The 20,951-nt window shown below is 41.9% G+C and overlaps 1 protein-coding gene across 10 annotated transcripts in view; it reads left to right on the top strand.

The window, feature by feature from the left end:
* Window positions 1-20,951, top strand: part of MSRB3 (methionine sulfoxide reductase B3) — an 83,046-nt gene that overhangs the window by 10,123 nt on the left and 51,972 nt on the right. For 5 of the 10 annotated variants that reach the window (XM_063396528.1, XM_063396530.1, XM_063396537.1 and 2 more), the window contains exons 2-3: window positions 11,108-11,234; window positions 15,206-15,277. The exons of 1 other annotated variant lie outside the window; for it this stretch is intronic. In XM_063396528.1, coding sequence (XP_063252598.1) covers window positions 11,108-11,234; window positions 15,206-15,277 — 199 coding nt within the window. The remainder of the gene's footprint in view (window positions 1-11,107; window positions 11,235-15,205; window positions 15,278-20,951) is intronic. 4 more of the 10 variants (XM_063396529.1, XM_063396532.1, XM_063396531.1 and 1 more) reach the window with 3 other exon arrangements.

Below are 20,951 nucleotides of genomic sequence, written 5' to 3'. Positions count from 1 at the left end.
CAAGAAAAGACTTAGGAGTTTCTGTTTTGATGGTATTTTATTTTGTTGTATATTAGATCTTTGGGGTTTTTTTCAGCTGCATAAAGGTAAAGGTTCTTTGGGTTTTGTATGATAAATGTTCCGATTGCACTGTGTAAGCCACTCTGTTATGGTTTTTTTTGTTGGTTAGTTTTGGGTTTTTTTTCGGTTTTTTGTTATTGTTGTGTTTGGGTTTGTTTGTTTGTTTTTAAATTTGTTCAATGTCAGACCTATATGCTATAATTTAAAAAAAATATTTTTGGATAAAAGGCTGAGGTTTTCTTGTATATTCATAAGGCTGCTCCGCATACCATCGTGACACAATCTGTGTGATCAAAGGTACATTTTTAAAGGATGTTTTTGTTCTGTTGACATATGCGTCGACCTGTGTGTGCCGAGGATGCTGTTTGAAGGACAACTCACGGGGCTGTGCAGTGTGTGATGTATCAAAGGGAGCTGGCACCGCTCGGTGGTGAGGAGCGGTATTGGTTTGTAGGGAAAGCCACGTGGAAAATTTCCATGTAAGGGAGACTGCTGGGAGAGATTGGCTGCCAGGATGGCTTTTAACTCCAAGTGCTTTTCTAGCAGCTGGGATGATAAAAAAAGAAACCACCACCTGAACTGCTCTGGCATGAAGTTATACTACCTATATCTCTCTATACAACAGAGCGATCATAACTAAATTTTATAAACCTTTACTTAAAAGCATTTTTTACAAGATACTCAGGTCTGGTTCAGAGTCCGATCTAAAAATTATATTTTCTCAAGTAGAAAATAATACAAATATTATAATATTATAAGGGAGACAATTCAGCTTTCAAATGGTTTGTGCTGAAGAATGCAGAATGAATGAAATGACACAAGACAAATATGTCTTTTGCAATGGAAGTTTATTTTTGTAGCAGGCTGCATGGCATCTATAGGCACATTATGTGCATATACATGTAGGCAGATATTAGCACTAACCACTTTTTCAATTAAAAGAGTTTTAAATATCTTAAAAATCTGCTGGCAATAGACCTACTGATGATTTGTTGGTAATTTCCTTTATACACTGTAATAACTCCATGGCATCCATTGAGAATGCCTTAGTTCCTGCTGTGGCAGGGAGTGTTGGGATTTTTTATTCCCTGGTACAGATTTTACTCTGAGAACTCATTAAACTGGAGGGCAAAACTATGTCTGGAATCACAACTCTTTTTGCTCCGATATGTTCAGGGACTTTGTCTTGTTCAGTGGACTAATACGTGTAATTTCTACATTTCCTTACAGTGCCTCATAAAAGGCAGTCATCGTTTACATGATCTGATGTTTGAGAATTCACTTCTCTGTGCAGCAGCAGCGGCAGCATCCTCCATCCCTCCCGCAGCCTGTGCGTGCCGTGCGAGTGGGGAGCGCACGCTCCGCAAACAAACCGCTGCAGGCCGGCTCGCACGCATCCCATCGGGGAACGGGCGAGACCATGCTCGCTGGAAAAGAGTGCACTGTTTTGTGGTGCTGGTTTGAAGCCCTGTTAAGTCACACCAGTTAACTGGAGGCTTTCTCTTTGCTTCATTTATGAGCTATTCTACCTTAAAGAAACTGCTCACGTCACGTATCCATCGAGCATTGTTACCCAGGCAAATAATCTTTGTAAGGTGAGGAAAAGGTCTGCTGAGTTACAGAGAAATGTGTAACACAATTTAAAAGAACGCCAATTCCAAATGATGTATTTGTTAACTCTTCAAAATTAGGGGTTTTTTTCATTGAAAAGTAAAAGCTAGTACAAAAGTGTTTCAGAAAAGCAGAATAGGAATTTCTGTAGAAGGGCTTCTGTTCATTGCTATAAAAGGAAGTTGTATTTAACATGATGCATGGGATTTGTCCCAAATTAAAAATAGAATAGAAAGGTTGTTATCTCTGCTGTGTTAGTAAGCCTAACAATGCAAATAGTGGCGGAGAGGGAGACATACCTAATCAAACCAATATGATAGCAAAAATGGGTTTTGTGTCTCCAAGTGCTAGGGTACCCCTTGGATAGTTCTGTTCACAGCAGTAACCCAGAAGTTTTTAATTTTTTTTTTTTTTTTTTTTTTTTTTTTTTTTTTTTTTTGGTATTGAGAATGAGTCCTTTATTGGTATGCAACACAAAAAGCTTTTGGGCTTGCCACTAGGAATTGTTAAATGAAAAGGTTATTTCCAGAACATTTGTATCTCATCATCTGAGGACCAGAAGCAATTAAATCTTTACAACTGTGCTGGAGAGGACTGCCTGGAATGGAAAAGATGAGAAATTTTTCAAGATGTTGAAAGGATGGTGATTCTCGGAAAAGACCCATTTAAGAATAGTTTATGACTGTTGTAGTTATAAACTCACTGCCGTAAAAGGAATGTGCTGCATATTGGCACGCTACCAAGTCAGGGAAAATGAAAGTGCAGCTCAGCACTATTTTAGTGCATCAGATCTGGGAGGAGCAGGAGTTGGGGGGAATCCCAATTGACCTATATTTACTTTCCTTTGGGAAGTATTGCCAGTCATAACTATTGAGAAACAATCTGCAAATGACAGATGTATGAGCACTTGCAAGACTGAGAGACTCACTGGTTTCTGCCCTTAGCCAAGAATCCTCTTTCATCCCAGGCTTGAGGACTCCTTACTTGTCTTGTTTCTTCCCTTCCTTGGGATCTCTGCTTTTTTGTGTCTCTTTGCAGTTTCACTTTTCCCATTTCATCTGTTGTTCACAAGGCTTGTGCTGTCTTGTCTCTACGTTAATGAAATCTCCTTCCATTTTATAACCCTCCCTAAGGATGAAGCAAGAGTCCCTTGAGCAAGGACCATCTTCTGTATTAAAGCAGGAACAATTTCCTCCCTCCTCTACTCGTACTCAGTGTAGCACGGATGTCCTCTGCATCCCCCCAGGCCACATCCTTTGGTTGTCTAGAGGGGATCAGTCTCACTGCTCTGCTGTGTGTAAATGTTAGTAGTAAAACAAGGAGAAATCAAGCCCGCAGTTTTCTTGTCTATGGAAGCTTGTTGCCTAACAGGGAGGCATTAATATGCCTTTCCCCTTGTTGCTTTTTGGGAGTGTACAGCCTTTGAAAACTCATTTGTTTTGATTATCTTCTCACTTCTCAGGCTTTTTATATTTGGCCCCTGGACACACCCTCTGGCTTTAGTCACATCAGCTTCTTTTGCTAAGCTGCTTTTCTCCTAGAAGGAGAGGGAAACAATGCAGTGGCCAGTTCAGCACACAGAAAGGGTTGTTCCTGTGAGAGACAGTGAGCTTTCCATTTTAGGCAGCTGATGCTAGAGAGAATGTTAGCTCAATTTGGTAATTAGATGAAAATTATATATATGTCTTTGTTTTCTGCTCAGATGTAGTGTTTTTCTTTTATAATTTTTCTATTCTGGAGACACAGATGGAAACACAGATATATGGTGCTGCCTCACATAGCATATCTTTTTGTCAGCAGCTGGAATCAGTGAGACTATGCTGACTTGTGCACAGATGTTGTGGAATCTGGTTTGTTTTCCAAGATTTTTCATGATTATTTTATTAGAAAAATAATAATTTTAGGCTGTATGATAACCTATTACCTGTTGTGGGAATCTCATCTCCCTTAGATGGAGGACCAGAGTTTGGATAATAAAGCTCAGACTAAAGACTGAACTCCTAAAAATATCTCTGATACACCTCAGTAGGAACCTTTATGCAGCCTAAGGATAAAGTATGGAGGGTATTAGTCCATAAGGTGATGCTTGTCAATTGTGTATCACAGAATGGGACTCAGTGTGAGTAGATGAGCATTTCTGCTCATTCTCTTTTCCTGCTTTCCTCTTGTTTTTTGTCTGATCTCAATCTTTAATCTTTTTTTTCTTTCTTCCCTATCCCGCCATTAACAGGAGGAATATAGCAGGCTTTGCTGCTGAAGCTTCCCAGCTAGAATATGATAAGGATACCTCAGGAGCATCAATAGACTGGACTGCATAACCCCATTTCACAGGAGAAGGAGGGCTGGCCTGTGGGCCCTGGGAGGAAGCTGAGGAAGCCGTGGGACTGGGGAGGGCCTTGTGCCTGAGCAGCCATGGTGTGTGTCATACTCACTGTGCCCAGGCAGGCCTCTGCCACCTCCAGCTGGCTCTGCAGGTGCAGGGACAACTGCTACAGTTCATGTCATGAAACAATGAATAGACTCCCCAGTTAGTGATTTCTCTGGTTGCTTTGCAAATGATCCTTCCTATAAGTAAGGGCCATTAAAACACCTGGATCTGCCAGTATCCTGAAGCATATGTGAACCAAACTGGTACTTGAAAATGTCTTATGTGCATTTTGCAGGAAGATTTTTTAGGTTGGAGTTTCAGTTGCTCTGGGAAGGGTTTAAGAACAAAATCCAGTATAAGAGAATATATAAAATTCAAGAAAACAAAAAGCTTTTGAACTTCACTGTTTTCTCCTTTCTAATGGCAGTACTAACTCCAGGTTTAAACCTTGATGTTTCCTGGTGTTCCATTCACATATTACGAGGTATGGCAGTAATTACCTCTTTTATCAAGGCACAGTGTAAACTTCCTAAAAGTAGACAGGATTGCCATTTGGTTCACACATTCCAGCACAAGCAGCTAAGGGGAACATGCTTTAATGGAGAGTCTTAAAAGTGAAGTGGGAATTGAGGTCTAATACATCAGATTTCTGTGGCCGTAATTGAGAAGCTAATATTGTATAGGGGGCATATATGCCGACAAGCATGCAAGTTATATGCTACAGTACTACTGTAGATGTAAGGTTAATGCAATTCATTTCATTTAGAATGCTTTCTTCCACTTCAATAAGTCTTCAAGAAGCTTAAATTTATATTTATATAAATATAGTCTTTATTGTTATCGTAATGATAATGATTAAAGTATTTTATTCTCATCAGACAATGAGCTTTTGCAAGGTATTTTAATAGCAAATAGCAAATCACAAACTTTTGAAGACACCTAGTTTGCATTATCAATAGGTGTACAAGCACATGAAAATCTAGAGCCTAAAATCTCTCTTTAAAGGTAAATTTCATAGAATCACAGAATGGTTTGGGTTGGAAGGGACCTTAAAGATCATGTAGTTCCAAAGCCTGTGTTGTGGGCAGGGACACCTTCCACTAGACCAGGTTGTTCACAGCCCCATTGAACCAGGCCTTGAACACTTACAGGGATGGGACATTCACCACTTCTCTGGGCAACCTGCTCCAGTGTCTCACTACTCTCACAGTGAAGAATTCCTTCCTAGTATATAATCTAAATTATCCTTTCCAAGGCTTTTGCCTTTACTGCTTTGTGCCAAATGCTTCAGATACAGTATGGTGCAATAAAACATGCAGTTGTCTGAAAATATAAAGCACAAATACAAATTCACAGGATGTGTGGTTTTTTGAGGGCTGAAGGCTGCCTCCTCATGGTTCTCTCAGGCTGTTAGGAGGCTAGGACAGCCCAGGTGATGAGGTATATAAGTGTGAGAATACTTTGTGCACTGCTAGTTTCAGAGTTAGAGATCTTGGATTGGAGAAGGAACTGGAACTCTTCCCTCCTTTCACTGATAAATAACCAGCACTCATCAGGCCCCTGCTGAAAAGTTTTCCTGTACTCCAGTCTCCTGCCACAGCCGGCAGGTTCACAATGATTTTTTCAATATCTCTGACAAGCTGTTCAACATTGCCTTTGCAGTTTAGCATACACCATGACAAACCTGAGACATTACCTGCAAACAGTAAAGTCCCTTAAAGCCACCAAGTGCAGAGTGGAGAGCAGGAGAGACCAAGGTCTTTGGTGTTAGCACAGAATGTGCTAAAATGACAAGGGAGTAACTAATTGTTTAGAAAGACGGATCAGACCGACAAATTCAGAAAGACATGTCCTACTGAAACACTTTCTCACGTGGTTCTCTCTTTAGGCCACACCTATTGTTTCTGCAGCTCTCAAGGTTTGATCTGTCCTGTCTGCTGACTGACTGGCAGCAGCTTTAGATGATCAAAAGCCAAATAAAAAATAAATATCCAAATGTTAAAGCTGAAATAAATATATATACAAAATACCCCATTAAGTTTTGTCAGGGAAACATTTGGTTATAGTTTGGTTTGTGTCAAAATAAATAAGTAAATTCTTTGCAAAACAACTTTTCAAACTTATTGCTGGACTGAAAAAATCTTTACAAAACAAATACTGATAAAAATTAAACTGTTAATTTAACACTTGAGTAGATTCCCAGGCCTTTACTTTTTTCTAACTGGTTTGGCTTTCTTTAGTGTGGCAATATTTTTGCTCTTTCCTTTTTTCAGTGACATAGGAATTCCTGACAAAAGCCTGGGAGCCTGGCTCTCTGACTAGTGTGTGCCTATCTCTTAATTGTTTCCTGCCCTCCAAATGAGGCCAGAGACTTAGGGCTGGGGGAAGGGAAATTGGAAAAAAATAGAAACCTCACACTACTAAGGTCTTATTACTGGGGCAAGAAAAAAACCCTGATCCTTCCCTTAAGAATTTGTGGATGTTTTTTAAATTTACTTGTAAAGAGCTAAAACTTCATGTTCTTTCTAGTGAGAGCTGGGATTCTCATGTAATTTTAGGAATTCTGGACCTGAGTTATCAGGAATAACACTGAATATGGAAAAATTTAAACCAGTAGTGTTACAAGCTCCCAAGACCCTTGATGTTTCCCCTACTGCTCTTAAAAACAAGATGTGGTAATATCAGAATTTAACCTCTCAAGTTGCCTTCACCCAAAGAAATTTTTCTAGTTCGAGACAAAGGTTGAAAAAACATAACCCGAGTACATACAAAGTTCTTAATTTCCAAAGGACAAATTTGACAGACCACCTATGTTACTTCATAGCTAATTATTTCAGGGCCAAACTTATGTTTTCTGAATTTCCACAATGGACAATGAATGTAGAAGCTCTTGAAAGCTGGTAGTTCCTTAATACTTGCCAACATTAGGCTGCTAAAAGGAAGTCTTCCCTGGTGTTAAAATGCATATCCTAGAAAACTGCTTCTGAAACCCAGCTAATGACATAGTTAACTGCTATATTTATATTATCTGTACTTACAAGATTTGCAAGCTATTGCTGAGCATGGTGTCCATCTTATGAGAGCCAGACGGATGGAAGAGCCATGTTGTACTCTTTTAAAGAGTGAAGTGCAGTGAAGGGGTGCCAAGGGCTCTGACGACACCCAGGGACAACTGTGGAGGAGCCAACATTGTCCTGGGTGTTGCAGGCAGCACAGCAAGCAGCACGTGTTTTTAGGAAAAGGGCAATACACCAAAATAAACCCAAACAATGATGTGTAAAAGCATCATCCCCTTCCCTGAATTGTGAGTTCTGCTCTGACCTCTTCATGTAGCATCTGTCCTTACAAGTAAGTGGCATATTTCAGTACTGCAATAAAGATTTGGGGGGTGGTAAGTCTGTGTGGTGGAAGTGCAGTGCTGTGGTCCACACTGTGGCTCAGGCATGTGGCAGTCATGTTAACATTGTTGTCCCCAGGCCACCTGACCCTGGCGCTGGCAAGGTGGGGTGCTGTGGCAGTACAGCTGGGCTCCCTTGGGGCTCAGGCACATACCTTCAGCACCAGCATGGAGGGCTATACATGCATGGGAGTTTAAACCACCAGCCATCTATTCCCAGAACATGGTGTTTTCACAGAATAATTTAGGTTGGAAAAGACTTCTGAGATCATTAAGTCCAACCTTTTACCCAGCGTCACCTTGTCAACTAGACCATGGCACCTCCATTCCAATGTCTAATCACCTTTTCTGTGAAGAAATTCTTCTTAATGCCCAACCTAAACCTCCTCATCCTACTGTTAGTTGCCTGGGAGAAGACGCTGACCCCCAACTGGCTAAAACCTTCTTTCAGGTCGTAGAAGAGAGTGCTAACATCACTCCTGAGCCTCCTCCAGGCTAACCAACCCCAGCTTCCTCAGCCATTCCTCATCAGACTTGTGCTCCAGACACACTTCACCGACATTGCTCTTCTCTGGACTTCTTCCTATGTTTCTTGTCATACTCTGGCTGTTCCTCTTAAGTAAATCAGAGGCATGAACACCTCAGCCTGCTAAAGGCTATGGCCAAGCTTGCATGTGCCACAGAAAAATCAGAGGAAAGATATGAACCTGTCTCAATGTTACTGTCATTCTCCCTAAATCTGTCCATTGTACCCATGGAATTGGCAGGTAGGATGAAGCACCTCCAAACCAAATGCGTTAATTGCAATGAGTTTGACTCTGCACTTCTCTTTACTGATTCTTCACAGGCCATTCTTATAGGGGTCTGTAAGCTTCCTGCAGCAGGGGTGGTGTGTGTACAGTACCTGGTACCAGGAGGTCTCCTTCCTCTGGAACTACTGGGCCTTGCTATAATGTACAGAGTAAATAGAAACAGGAATCAAAGCATCAGCAATAAAAGAATAAATTAGATTGACTGCAATAATGTACTTTCATGGATGTTCAGTGATATTTTATTGGACTCTCAGGACTTGCATATTCTCCAAGTCTTTATGAATACACGAGAGTAAATAATAACATTTTGGTGAACACTGAAATACTTGACAGTTTCAAGAGGCCAGGGTCTATTTTATAATTCTCAGGAATTTAAAATAATTTCCTCTTAGCAGTTGACAGTTGAAGAAGGGAGGAGGAGGAGGGCAGGAAGGCAGCGTCGATCTGGGCTGTCAGCGCAGCACCTCGCAGGCGTGCGCTGGGCAGCGGCCGCCAGGCGGCGCCACCCGTGCGGGCCGGTGCCGACTGCCTGCCGGCAGGGGGCGCTCGATGCTGCTGCTGCCGGAGCGCGGCCGCGGCCTCAGCCCGGGGCCGCGGGGCAGGGGAACAGCGCCGGCTGTGGAACAGCGCCGGCTGCGGAGCAGGGGAACAGCGCCGGCTGTGGAACAGCGCCGGCTGGGGGGCAGTGCCACAGGGCCGACTGCGGGGCAGGGGAACTGCGCCGGCTGCGGGGCAGGGGAACAGCGCCGGCTGTGGAACAGCGCCGGCTGTGGAACAGCGCCGGCTGCGGGGCAGGGGAACAGCGCCGGCTGTGGAACAGCGCCGGCTGAGGGGCAGTGCCACAGGGCCGACTGCGGGGCAGGGGAACAGCGCCGGCTGTGGAACAGCGCCGGCTGTGGAACAGCGCCGGCCGCGGGGCAGGGGAACTGCGCCGGCCGCGGGGCAGTGCCGGCTGCGGGGCATTGGAACAGCGCCGGCTGCGGGGCAGAGCCGGCTGCGGGGCAGGGGAACAGCGCCGGCCGCGGGGCAGGGGAACTGCGCCGGCTGCGGGGCAGTGCCGGCTGCGGGGCAGGGGAACAGCGCCGGCTGCGGGGCAGAGCCGGCTGCGGGGCAGGGGAACAGTGCCGGCTGCGGGGCAGGGGAACAGCGCCGGCTGCGGGGCAGAGCCGGCTGCGGGGCAGGGGAACAGTGCCGGCTGCGGGGCAGAGCCGGCTGCGGGGCAGGGGAACAGCGCCGGCTGCGGGGCAGAGCCGGCTGCGGGGCAGTGCCGCAGTGCCAGCTGCGGGGCAGTGGGCGGAGCTGCGGCGGGGCTGTGCGCAGCCCTCGGGTCTCCTGGCGGTCCGCTGCGGAGGGGTCTGCGCTGGTTTTTACGCGGCTCCGCTGCCGCTGTGACAGGGACGCGTGTGTGTGTGATGGCGCTCACGGGCTGACTGCCCCGCAGTGCCCGGCCCCCTACCCCGCCGCCGTCGGGCAGCACGAAGTGTCGGGGGTCTCGCAGCAAGTTTGGTTTGGATACGACCGAGTTGAGGCGTGTGCATGAGGGCAGATTTCTGTCAGATGCGCTCCGGACCGGTTTGGTAATTGGTACGGCTAGGGACTGGGTCCTTGTTATAGTAATGGAATTACCACAGAACGATTTGGCTCTGAAGAGACCTTTCAAGGCTACCTAATCCAACCCCCAGCAAAGGGCAGGGACGATTTCAACTCCGTCTGGTTGCTCAGAGTCCCGCCCAGCCTGACAGTGGCTGCTGTCAGGGCTGGCGCCTCTGCACCTGTTTGAGGCGTGCTGTGAGTGTCCCTCCGGCAGAGCGCTGTTCCTCGGGACGGGACCGCGGTCACTGCCCCCGCCGGCACAGCCGCTGCTCTGCGCCGAGCAGGGCTCTGCCCCCGCGGCTCCTGGGCTGCCTCAGGCCAGAGAGTGAGACTCACGGGAGGCTGGGGGACCTGCCCTGCCGCTCCACAGCTACCTGGAGCCTGATCCCGCTGCCACGAGAGTCCCAGAGAGTTTCTGTACTGCCTTTGGTTGGGGATTGGCTTCAGTCCCGCATCACATAATCTTCTAAAGTGAGCCGTGGCTGCGCATGGCTGGGCTATAAGGCAGCTGCATTTCCTCTTTCCCATTGTGGGCTACATAGAACAATCAGTATTTGTGCATTAAACCCTTCTGAAATAAAATCTCATGACTGCCATCTCTCTGCTGCATTTGAACTGGCTGGAAGATTGTTTAAATATATCTCACGGACAGTTTACAACATGAATTATTTCCTGCCTTTGAAAAGCCATGGTTTTAAGATATCTGGCAAGATTATTACAATGAAATGTCACATTCCTCAAACAAGTCATCAAAAGAACAATTTTTAGCAACGACTGGTTTCCAGCATTCACCATTCAGAAATGTTGCAGAGTGTGATCTTAGTTTAAATAAAATAAATAGAAAAAGCCTGCATGTTCGATCTGCCCAGCATTCCTGGGTGTTCCAAACAAGATTCCTTCTATCTAGCTGAGGTTCTAAGGTTTACCCCCGCACTTGTGACTAGGTTATTACCCCAAGTTGTTCTCAGCTGAGTATCTAAAGCAGCTGTTGTAAATACTCCCTATAAAAATGTCCAGTTTATACTCACTTTGTAGTATATAAAATGGTTTCACTGAATACTGTGTCGTATGTAGCAAAATATTGGGGGGTGGGGTAGCAAAAACGGGTTAAGCGGGCTAAGGAAAGTGCATTCAGAATTGTGCTCCCACATAGTGGTCTTATAAAATTTAAGTGTTGGTTTTTTTCTGTGACTGTATCTTAACATTTTTGATGTTTTAATTTGTTCTCATCTTTTTTTTTTTCTTTTTTTTTTCTTCCCTACTCAGCTCTTGCCCCTGTTCTTTGCCTCTGGTTTTGTTGGTGAGGAAATCACAGTGATGTCTGCATTCAACCTGCTGCATTTGGTGACAAAGAGCCAGCCAGTGGCCCTGCGAGCCTGTGGGCTTCCCTCAGGTTGAATGGGTGCTGCTTGTTGTGTCATGCATAATAAAGGCCCTTGTAGGAATGGGTGTCTCTGCTGCAGGAAACAATGTGCTATGGGTTGTTCTGTTTAACTTTTCTTTTGAAACAGAAGTTTATTTGCATTTTTTTTTTGATAAAAGTCACTGAGTTGAGTGAGTGATTTCATATCCAAGATTTTAAGAAGCTTGGAAATACTGACTTCCTTGTCCAAAATTCTGTTTCTTAAATTTTATGTTATTTTCCTCATTCTTGGCAAAAACTGTGTAATTAAACTGAAAATATTTTATTAAATGCCATTCCTAATTTTAAAAGAGAATATCTAAAAGAATTTCACATGGTGATTGCTATTAAATCACAGGATTTAAAAATATTTTTCAAAGTATTTAGCAGTATACTATAGTTACACTCCATGTGTTTCTTTTCACATTTTTATTATAAATCAAGTATGTTGTACTGAGAATCATGTACAAAAAGTGTGCCGAATTTAAAACTTAATTCTTTCATTCCTCTGACAGCATATTCCTTAGTTATGTGACACTTCTCTACATAACTAAGCGGAAACATGCAATTTAATGCCCACATGCAGCTGCACTTTTCATGTAAGGTCCAGGTTTGTCCATTAGGTCTGGGAAGGGTGCCATAAGACTCCATCTCCATTGATTATGTCATGAAAACCTTGAACCTAAGTATTTTGTGTTTCACTTAAATGGCAGTAGTCCATAATGTCAGCATAATAATGTCAGTGTACAGGGTTATGTGGGAGAAAATACTGAGTTAATTTTGAACATTACTAGAAATTTTCTTGATGCCCAAATAAAAAAGATACAGTCCTGTCTAATCTGTGTTTGAAGCCTCAAAAATAGGACAGCTTGGATGTTTGTGCTACACTCACAACTGGTTCATAAGAATGCAGAATGTTACAAGCAGTTCCTCCCAGACCTGGACTTAGCAAGCACATAGAGGTGATGTTTTACAGATTTTTTTTTCAGTGATAAGACATTAGTTTTCAAGCTGATTGATTTTCCTAAAGCTTATTAGACTTTATTTGAACTAAATCTGAGTCAAATTATTGCAACATTTATATTCCATTTCCCCCACATGTGCACAAAACTCCTATTAACCTTGATAGGAGCTGCAAACACATATTGAGGAAGAGAGAATAACCCACATTGTGTCAGCTTGACCTCAGTTTCCTGTTATATTTGCTGCTGAGCCAGATTTAAAATCCTAAAAATATAGGGTAAGCATATTTCCTTAGCCCTCATTATGCATCTTTCAATGTGTGCTCATATTGCTGGTGTCTGCCTTAACACAGGGGCACTCAGTCTTCTGGCCATTTTGTTCCCACTCTGAAAAAGAGATCTGCAAGCTGATCAGCTAGAAACACACACAGCCCTTGGGAGATTTTGCTGTTCTGTACCTGTTTCCAAAGCACTGCATTAGCTGTTTTATCAAGTTGTTTTTCTGTCATAATCCAGTAGCCACATTTTGGAATAAAAAGTTAACACTACTCTTTATTCCCATCCCTTAGATCCCTAACTGTGGGACCATTAATATATTGAGTTCCACTGACTGACTACTTTATGGAGATATATAAAGAAAGATATTTATATATAATAAGCCCAAATTCATCTGCTAACAGTGGAATAACATACAATCACATATCTCACATATTTTAAGAGTAATCTAAATTCCCCAGATGCTTAAAAATTAACATAGGCTTGCTTTGCCTTTGGTTTGGGTTTTTGTATGTGGTGTATTTAAGGGGTTGCAAGTAAATGGCATAGCATGTATCAAATAAAGCATGGGAAGGAAATGTAGATCCAACAGCTGCTTAAATGCCACAGTGCCCTGTGACTTTGGCTTCTGAATATATGGTAAATACTCCAAGTTCTCATGAGTTTTTTATGACATAATACTTTGAGCTAGTACTTTTCCCACCATCCAGTACTGTGAATTGCAGCCCTGTAACCATACCACCATGCCATGTGTCCACCACGTCTGGGACAGTGTGGAGCTTGGCCACCTTCGAATTCAGTGGCAAATTCAGTATGGAACGAGACTTTTTAACCTTCCAGAACCCAGTCTCAGAAGCAAAGTCCCATCAGAGCAGTAAACTGGGCTTTCAAACAGTATTTTAAACACTATGCAGTTAATATTTGCAGGACAAGGACTTGAATGAAAGTACTGTTTCAATGTCTATGCTTGCAATGGTACCTCTGTCCTCCCTGTAGGGAACAAGTAACACAATGTAATATATAATTTATATTTAATACATAGTTGTCGATCAGAAACATGAGGTTTTTTTCTCCTTCTCCTTCCTCGCGCCCCCCCCTCCCAAATACTGTTGGGCGGTATCATAGAATAGAGATGACCTGTCCCTTCTTTTAACTATTCTCTAAGCACTTGTGAGTTTCACTTGTGCTGGTGAAGTGTTTTTACTTGTTCTTTTTCTGTTTGTATATTAGCACCTGGAGTGCAGATCTGTTCTTACAAATTGTATTTTTTAAATATTTTTTGTCTGAAGTGAGGACTAAACGTTTCAATGTGTGCACACCTAGTGCACTGCTGCCCATTACATTTTTTGTAGACAAGATGGCAAGTCTGAGCAGGAGCAGACACTCCCAGTAGATGGCACTAGGCATTTGCTGTTCTGCACACCCAGGGCTACATGAAAATCTTCCCTCTAGGAGTCATTCACACAGAAAGTTCACCCGGAGACCTTAGGAACAAGTATTTTAGGAAGAGTGAGAATACTGGGAAAAAACCAAAATCTTTGCCCATATGCAAACTACCATCACACTGACTCCAGGTTTCTTCATTGTCAGTGATGACTACAACTCCATTGTGTCAGTTGTGTGACACAGAAGTGTTGCTCCTTGAGCCCACTTTATTAAAGTTGAGTGTTCTGGGTTTTTTTAGAAATGTAGGATGCACTCAGCACCTGTCAGGATTTAATTCACAGAAATTAAGTCTTTAAAAAAAAAACCACTTCAAAATCACATACCAATAACATACACACTTTATGCATACTAAAAAGCAACAGATACAAGTCATGATTATGCAGATTCCAAGTACATGTTTTCTGAAGCAGACCACCAAGCTATAATGTATAAAGATAGCTTATATTACTTTGCTGTGTCTTTTAATTATTATGGGTTCTCATTTCTTAAAAAGACCCTTTACTTCTTTAACACTTTGAATGTTGTGCTGCTTACATCACATTTTTTGCATGTGATAATTTGGCTTTTCCTCTCCTGTAGATGAAAGAAAATTATGGTGCTTGTAAAATTAAGTAAAAGTAATAATGAAGAAATTATAGGGTAGACTTAGGGTTTGGGGTTTTTTGTCCGTATAACAAAGTCCTAGGTAATATGAAACTGTTGTGTGGTGTTTAATTACTAAAATAACTACTAGTAGGAAACTGTGCTTTTCTAGCATTAACTACAATGCATCTGTATGAATATGGTGTTGGGCATATGGTGTCTTTATTAAGTAAATACCTATAGTATGTTTTTTCTTTTATAATTATTTTATTAAATCTTAATGTTAATTCTAAGTTTTAATATAATGTCTTTTCATAAAATTGAAATGAATAGTGAACAGAAAATTACTGGGTCTCAAATTTGGATTTTTAGCAGTAATGTGTTAACAAAAAGAATTACTTTTAGGAGCAGATTTTGAAAACATTTGCATACATTAATTATTTGTATGCATTTATTCCTCTGAACTCTCAAACTGCCTATGTCAATGAAATATGTGTGTGCATACTGTTTGCCAGATATGGCTTTAACAACCAAAAGTCTAGTAAAGATCTTAGTCTTGTGGGTTCAAAGTATGGTAGTTGCTGTCAAACTCTGTGTGACTTGAGTATGACTAGGCATTTCATATTGTCTGTTTCTATGTTCAGAGATACAATTTCTATGCTCAGAGATATAACGTATGTTGTAACTTCCCCATAGTTTTCCGTAGTGTGTATCACCAGAGATGTACTACTACAGATGTCTGTTCACATGGTCCAAAAGAAAATAAAAGTAAGACTGATATTGTATAGCATAAACCATTCACACAGCTGTGGTTAAATGCCTATTAATGTTTTCATTATAAATTCATATTTTCTAGGGTTTATATCTTGAACATAAAAATTTGCTCTGGGTTTAAGTATGCCATACAAGGTCTCAAATGAATGTACTTGTTCCTCAGAACTGGCTGGGGGGCAAAAATTAAAACTCATTTGTATCCAGCTAAATTAAAAAAAATGCAAATATCAATTTGGATCAAAAATAGATATTTAAAACATAGTCTTACAAGTACCTAGTTTACTGCCTCCCAGCAGTTATAAGGAAGTTATAAGGAAGACTCTTGAAAGAGTGGAAAATATGCACTGTGTGATCACAATAGTAAATAGCATGTGAAACCATTCATGTGTCATTATTATATAAATGTCTGTGTTTATGTTTGCCTTTTAGTCACATGATAGTAAAACATGGTATTATCATAATAGAGCATAACATCATATTTTTGAAATGGCTTTAAAATGAGTTTTAAAAATTATGTATAGCTGTCTTAATGGGAGTATATTTGATGTTGTACTGTATTTACAAATATTTCCTTTGTACAAGTATTCAGTCTAGAATGCCTTACTTAATGCATTTTAAGATGAAATTTATTAGTAGGTATCTCTTTGGATGTAATACTCTTAAGAGTGCCTGATACTTGCCAGTCTTGGGATCATAAAGAAGACTACAAGCCTTCTGTTACATTCCCTAGAGTTTGTACTCTGTTTTTTCACTTAAGTCTTTGTTCTGGTGGAGTTTTGTTCTCTCCCTCATCTGCTCAGTAGACAGATGCTGCTCATCCCTGCTCCACCTGGGTGGAAGCTCCTCAGTGATTCTTGCACTGAGAAGCACTGGGATGATGAGACATTTCTTGTGCTCCCAGATCATGCACAAAGACAGTCCTATAATGTGATCTGTGATGGATCTTTTAAGGTTGTTTTCATTCCCTTCCTGCTCCCATAAAGGATCCACCACAAACCATTTCCACCCTTCTTGTAGGAATGTTTTAATTCTGGGAGCTCATAAATTTCCCGTGTTCCATTCCTGAGTGTTCTGCAGCTCAGGCTTAGTGTGTTTTCTGCTTAGTTGGGTGTGGAAAAGATGAATTTTCAGCAGGGTGTTTCTGGGTTTTAAAGTTTCTCATGAAAAGTTACTTTTTTACTTATTGGAATGTCTAACAGGAGGACTAAGAAGTCCTTTAAGAACTGTCTTCACTTTTTTCCCTTCAATTAAAAGCAACTCTTGACTTTGTCTTTTCTCTGAGGAGTATGTGATGAAGGTTTCAGAGAAGAATGTGATGTAATGGAGAGATGACAGCACACAAAAAAGAAGCATGTTTTCTATATTGCTAAGCTGAGGGAGGACAAGCAAGAAAATGTGCACAAATTGAATACGAGCCCTAAAGTCAGTAAGAGTGTGTTGGGAAACAATGGAGGAGATGATCACTTAGGGAATGTATGAGCTTGGAATTTGATGGGACTTTAAATGGGCCTAGCAGTCAGACACTAGAGGCTTGAACATTACCATTACTTAGCTGCTAGCTTAACCATAGGTTGCTACAACACAGATTATGATCTGGGGGTAAATGAGTAGAAATGAGTTGTGTCCCAGAGAATGCTAAGAAGGGGAAATTGTTCTTAGTTATAAGCTAAATATGTATCTAAGTTTGTGATTTCCTTCAGAAGAAGCTGTGTTGGGAAGGGATGCATGGCTAGGGTACAAAGGTGCCCTCTGCTCTGTCTGGAGAAGAGGTTCTTGTGGGATGGGAGGTGCTGGCAGCCCAGGTCTGGTGCTGGCAGCTTTGTGCACTGTGGGTAAGAGCTCCCTCATCAATGCTCTGGCCCAGGTCAGGGAGTCCCAAGGAGAGTAGAGCAGGGAAAGGCTTGACTGAATCCTCTTAACGCCCTTTTACAGGGCTTGACCCATCGTCTTGATCCATAAGGCGTGGCTGAATTTTAATGAAACATAAGGAATTCCAGAAGGCCCATTAGGGAATGAAGTTGGCGGTTACAAACCTTTTTGACTGTTCCTCTACCTTTAGTCCTGAAGCAGATTGAGAGGGGAGGGGGTTACAGTGTTTTCTGTGCTGGTCATAGCAGAGCATGAACTGGAACAGTGTCCCAGCAGTTCCTGTCTTCATGTTGGATATGTCCCTCAGTGCTTGGAGAAGTGGGATGAAAGGCCACAGAGCAGGCAGTGCTTTTACAAAAGTGCTCCTTACCCTTCACAGCTGGAGACAGACCAAGTTTTGCAGGGGGTTAGATCTGGGCTGTTACAGAGAATTGGAGGAGAGGAAAGACCTTCCCCCAGCCCTCTCCTTTCCTCCACCCCCAAGTACAGATTGAGGCATCTTGAGTCTTGAAATCCAGTGCTCGTTTCACAGGCCACACATCACTATTGTGGAGGAAGCAGCAGGAGGATTTAGCAACAGCCTGAATGCCAAAATAAGCTACACACCGCTGCTGGAAAATGCTGACTTTTTAATTGTTTCTGCTGCAGGGTTAAACCTTTATTAAAGCTGTGTGAACAGTCTTATTTTGATGACTTACTGAAATATTTTAAATACAAAAGGTAACATAAAGCACTTTTACTAAATTCATCTTAATCCCAGGGTTAATAAAATGCTTTTCCATATGTTGGGCACCCTTTTATTGATTCTGTCAGAAGTTTTCTGACCAGATAAAGAGTGCTCAGTGTCTCTGTCTTTCTTGTTTTTAATTTAAACAAATGCAGTGCCTGTGAAAGGTGCTAGGATAACATCAGCAAAACAGAAGTCTCTTTATCTGTTAGGGGGAGAGGAAGAGAAATCCATCATTATAAATATTCCCCCTCCACTGCTGTACCAATAGATCTTGATCTTGTCTTGGCTGGTTTGCATCCAAGAGTAAGGCAAATAGGTCAGCTGCCCTGTGCACTCTGTCTTCGGCCATCTCAGCAGAAACGATAACAAATGTGGCAGTTTTTAACATAATGAGCTTTTGTGCCACTTAATTGAAGGTTCTTCTATTCACCAACCTCTGCTGAGCAGCCACAGGCTGTTGTTGCAGCAATACTAGTGAAGATGACAGCTGAAAAAGCTCCAGAGGAAGCTGCCTTCATCTCCACCAGCTAGAGCAGGGAGGTGCTGGTGGACTCCTCTCAGTCATTATAATTTGGAAAGGTTGTGAGACCAAGATCGTGTCTAGTAGTGACATTTATTTCATTGATGTCAGATATGGAAGTAAAGTAGACATGCCTGGAGAGGACAAAGGAGCTGATTTTCTTTCCCCCTTTCCCACTATGCAAAACACTTTAGTCTTTAGTTAAATGTTTTTTACATTCACAGGGAGGAGAGGTAGCTTCAGATTTCTTTTCCAGGGAATGTCTCTTTGGCTTGCATGGCTGCCTTAGCTGTGTAACTTGCTGCAAGCAGGTTTGCAGACCTGTGAAAACAACAGATGCTGCCTTTATGGGCCTGCTGGTGTTTCAGTACCACTTTCTGTGGAGAGAAAACAAGTGCATAGAGATGCATTAACTGGCAGTTTGGGGAGGTTTTTATTTTGTGCTTGTGAAATTTGCTGTTTTACATGGAGATTTCTGATGGTGATTCGAAATATATGTGTTTGTATTAAACAAGAGCTGTGCTGATGACCAGGTGGAAAAAATAAATGTGACAGCTCAGTTACTTGATTGTATGGGAAGTTTGCAAATTTGCAGAGAAGGGGCTTGCCCTTCCCTTGTGGCCATCTGACCCTCCTGGGTGTTAAACAAATAATTTTTTTTAAAGACAGTTAGGTTTTGGGTGGTGTTCTTTTAAGATAGAACCTGGAATTTGACCCAAAATTCAAACTGCTGTCCTGGTACCTGGCTTTTGGATTCTCAACGCACAATATAGTGGAAATAGTCTTCGGTCCATTACTCTTAATGCTTGCATGAAACTGCAAATGGTATTTCAACAGCAGGTGGGAGTTAGCTACCTACAGCAAGAAAGCAAAGGAGCCACAGATCTGTTTTTCAATGTGTAAAACATTTGCAGGGTTTTTTTTAATGATGAAGTTTGAATTTTATTTAAACCTGACCTCCTAAAATTTCAGAGGGAGTTCGAAGACTGAAGTTTCAGTTTCTTTTGCAACATCTATCCTAGTTACCAGCAGGCTAAAGTAATTTGAAATGGATCGTGAGGGGATTATGAAAAAAACTATCATGTCAAATACAAGTTTTATAAAACTGTGTTTTCCAAATACAAGCCAAGAGAACTGCTTGAGTGTAACCATTCTCAAGAGTTGTTTTTAAAACTAGATAGCAGTTCCTGGCTTGTCTGCAATGAGAGAACACTCCAGCATTCTCCCAGTGCCGAAAACCAGAGGCTGCAGAGAACAAATTAAACAAATTAAAATATGTGAGAGAGAGTTGTGAGTTTGCCTTTTCTCAATAAGACAGTGAGGCAAAACTGGCAACAAGAGGCATAAACTGTATAAATGAAGTAATAAGAAATGAGAAATTCCACTTTAAATAATACTAAGTGTTAGCAATAGCATATGTAAGGTTATTTATTATAACCTTACATATGCATATAAGAGAAATGTATGCAAATATTTTTTAACTTTGTGGAATTCCTCTTAATATCAGTTTGAGGTAATTTACCATCGATCTACCAAGGTCTGACTCACTTATGAGGGGACAGACTTTGGGAAGCAGAGAGATGTATACTTAGAGCCAGATCCTGTAATCTGATGTACATTCATAGACCCTTAAGTAGCTATGCGTATTCTCAGTGGTCTGCCTACACAGGTCACATTGCGTGACTGGGGCTAGGGTGGGTATAAAAAATTAAATGTCCTGGAAGGCCCCTCAAAACTGCTTGGTTATACCAAAAGAAGTAGTAGTGAAAACTAGAAGCCAAATTTATTAAATGGCTGTGCTCTGCTGGAACATTTGGTCTTGCTGTATTTAGTTCAGGAAGTGTAAAAGGGGTATGTGCTCAGTGCATGACTGTAATGTCCATTAATGCTAGTGGAATATAAGCATAGGTAGAAGAGGGAAAATGTATGCTGTGTCTTCCATGAAGTTGAAATATTGAGTTAATTTCAGTGATAGGAAGCAACAAAACATAAGGGAAAATTGTTAGAATGGTTCAAAAGACTGTTTGATACAGGAAAGCTATCAGGCAAAATGCCACCATATTTCAGGGCATGTCAGACACTAATCACCACCCTCTGATATGCTGGAACAGGTGAGGGCTGAGTGGTGAGGAGTAATGGTCTGCTAACTCGTGTCCGTCTGTTTGAACATATCTTGTTGCTGGTTTTCTTGTGATTGCTTATAGGCAAGGAATGTTATGAACCACAGGTTTGAAAAGGTCAGTTGGAACTTATATGTGAGGTGAGATGCTTAATGTCTTCATTATCAGGTCAACACCCAGAAAATACTTTCTGTTCACTTAATTTGTACAGTAGACTTCAGAGCTGAACTCTGAAATGCCCAGCCTGCAGGTGAATAGTAAATGTCAGCATGCACTGCCTTGCTTTTCAGAAAAAAGAAACATTCCTAAACACAAGAATACTGTGAACGTATTCTTCAGGAATACCTTCTTGAAGGAAGGAACAAGAAGGGTTTCTGTTGATGCTTGTTTCACCATCCTCAGCTTTTTTTTTTTTCCTTTCCTTTCCTT

The sequence above is a fragment of the Prinia subflava genome, chromosome 4, assembly GCF_021018805.1.
Source record: "Prinia subflava isolate CZ2003 ecotype Zambia chromosome 4, Cam_Psub_1.2, whole genome shotgun sequence".
Taxonomy (NCBI): domain Eukaryota; kingdom Metazoa; phylum Chordata; class Aves; order Passeriformes; family Cisticolidae; genus Prinia; species Prinia subflava.
The sequence above is the reverse complement of the archived record's forward strand: the minus strand, read 5'-3'. Positions and strand labels throughout refer to the sequence as shown.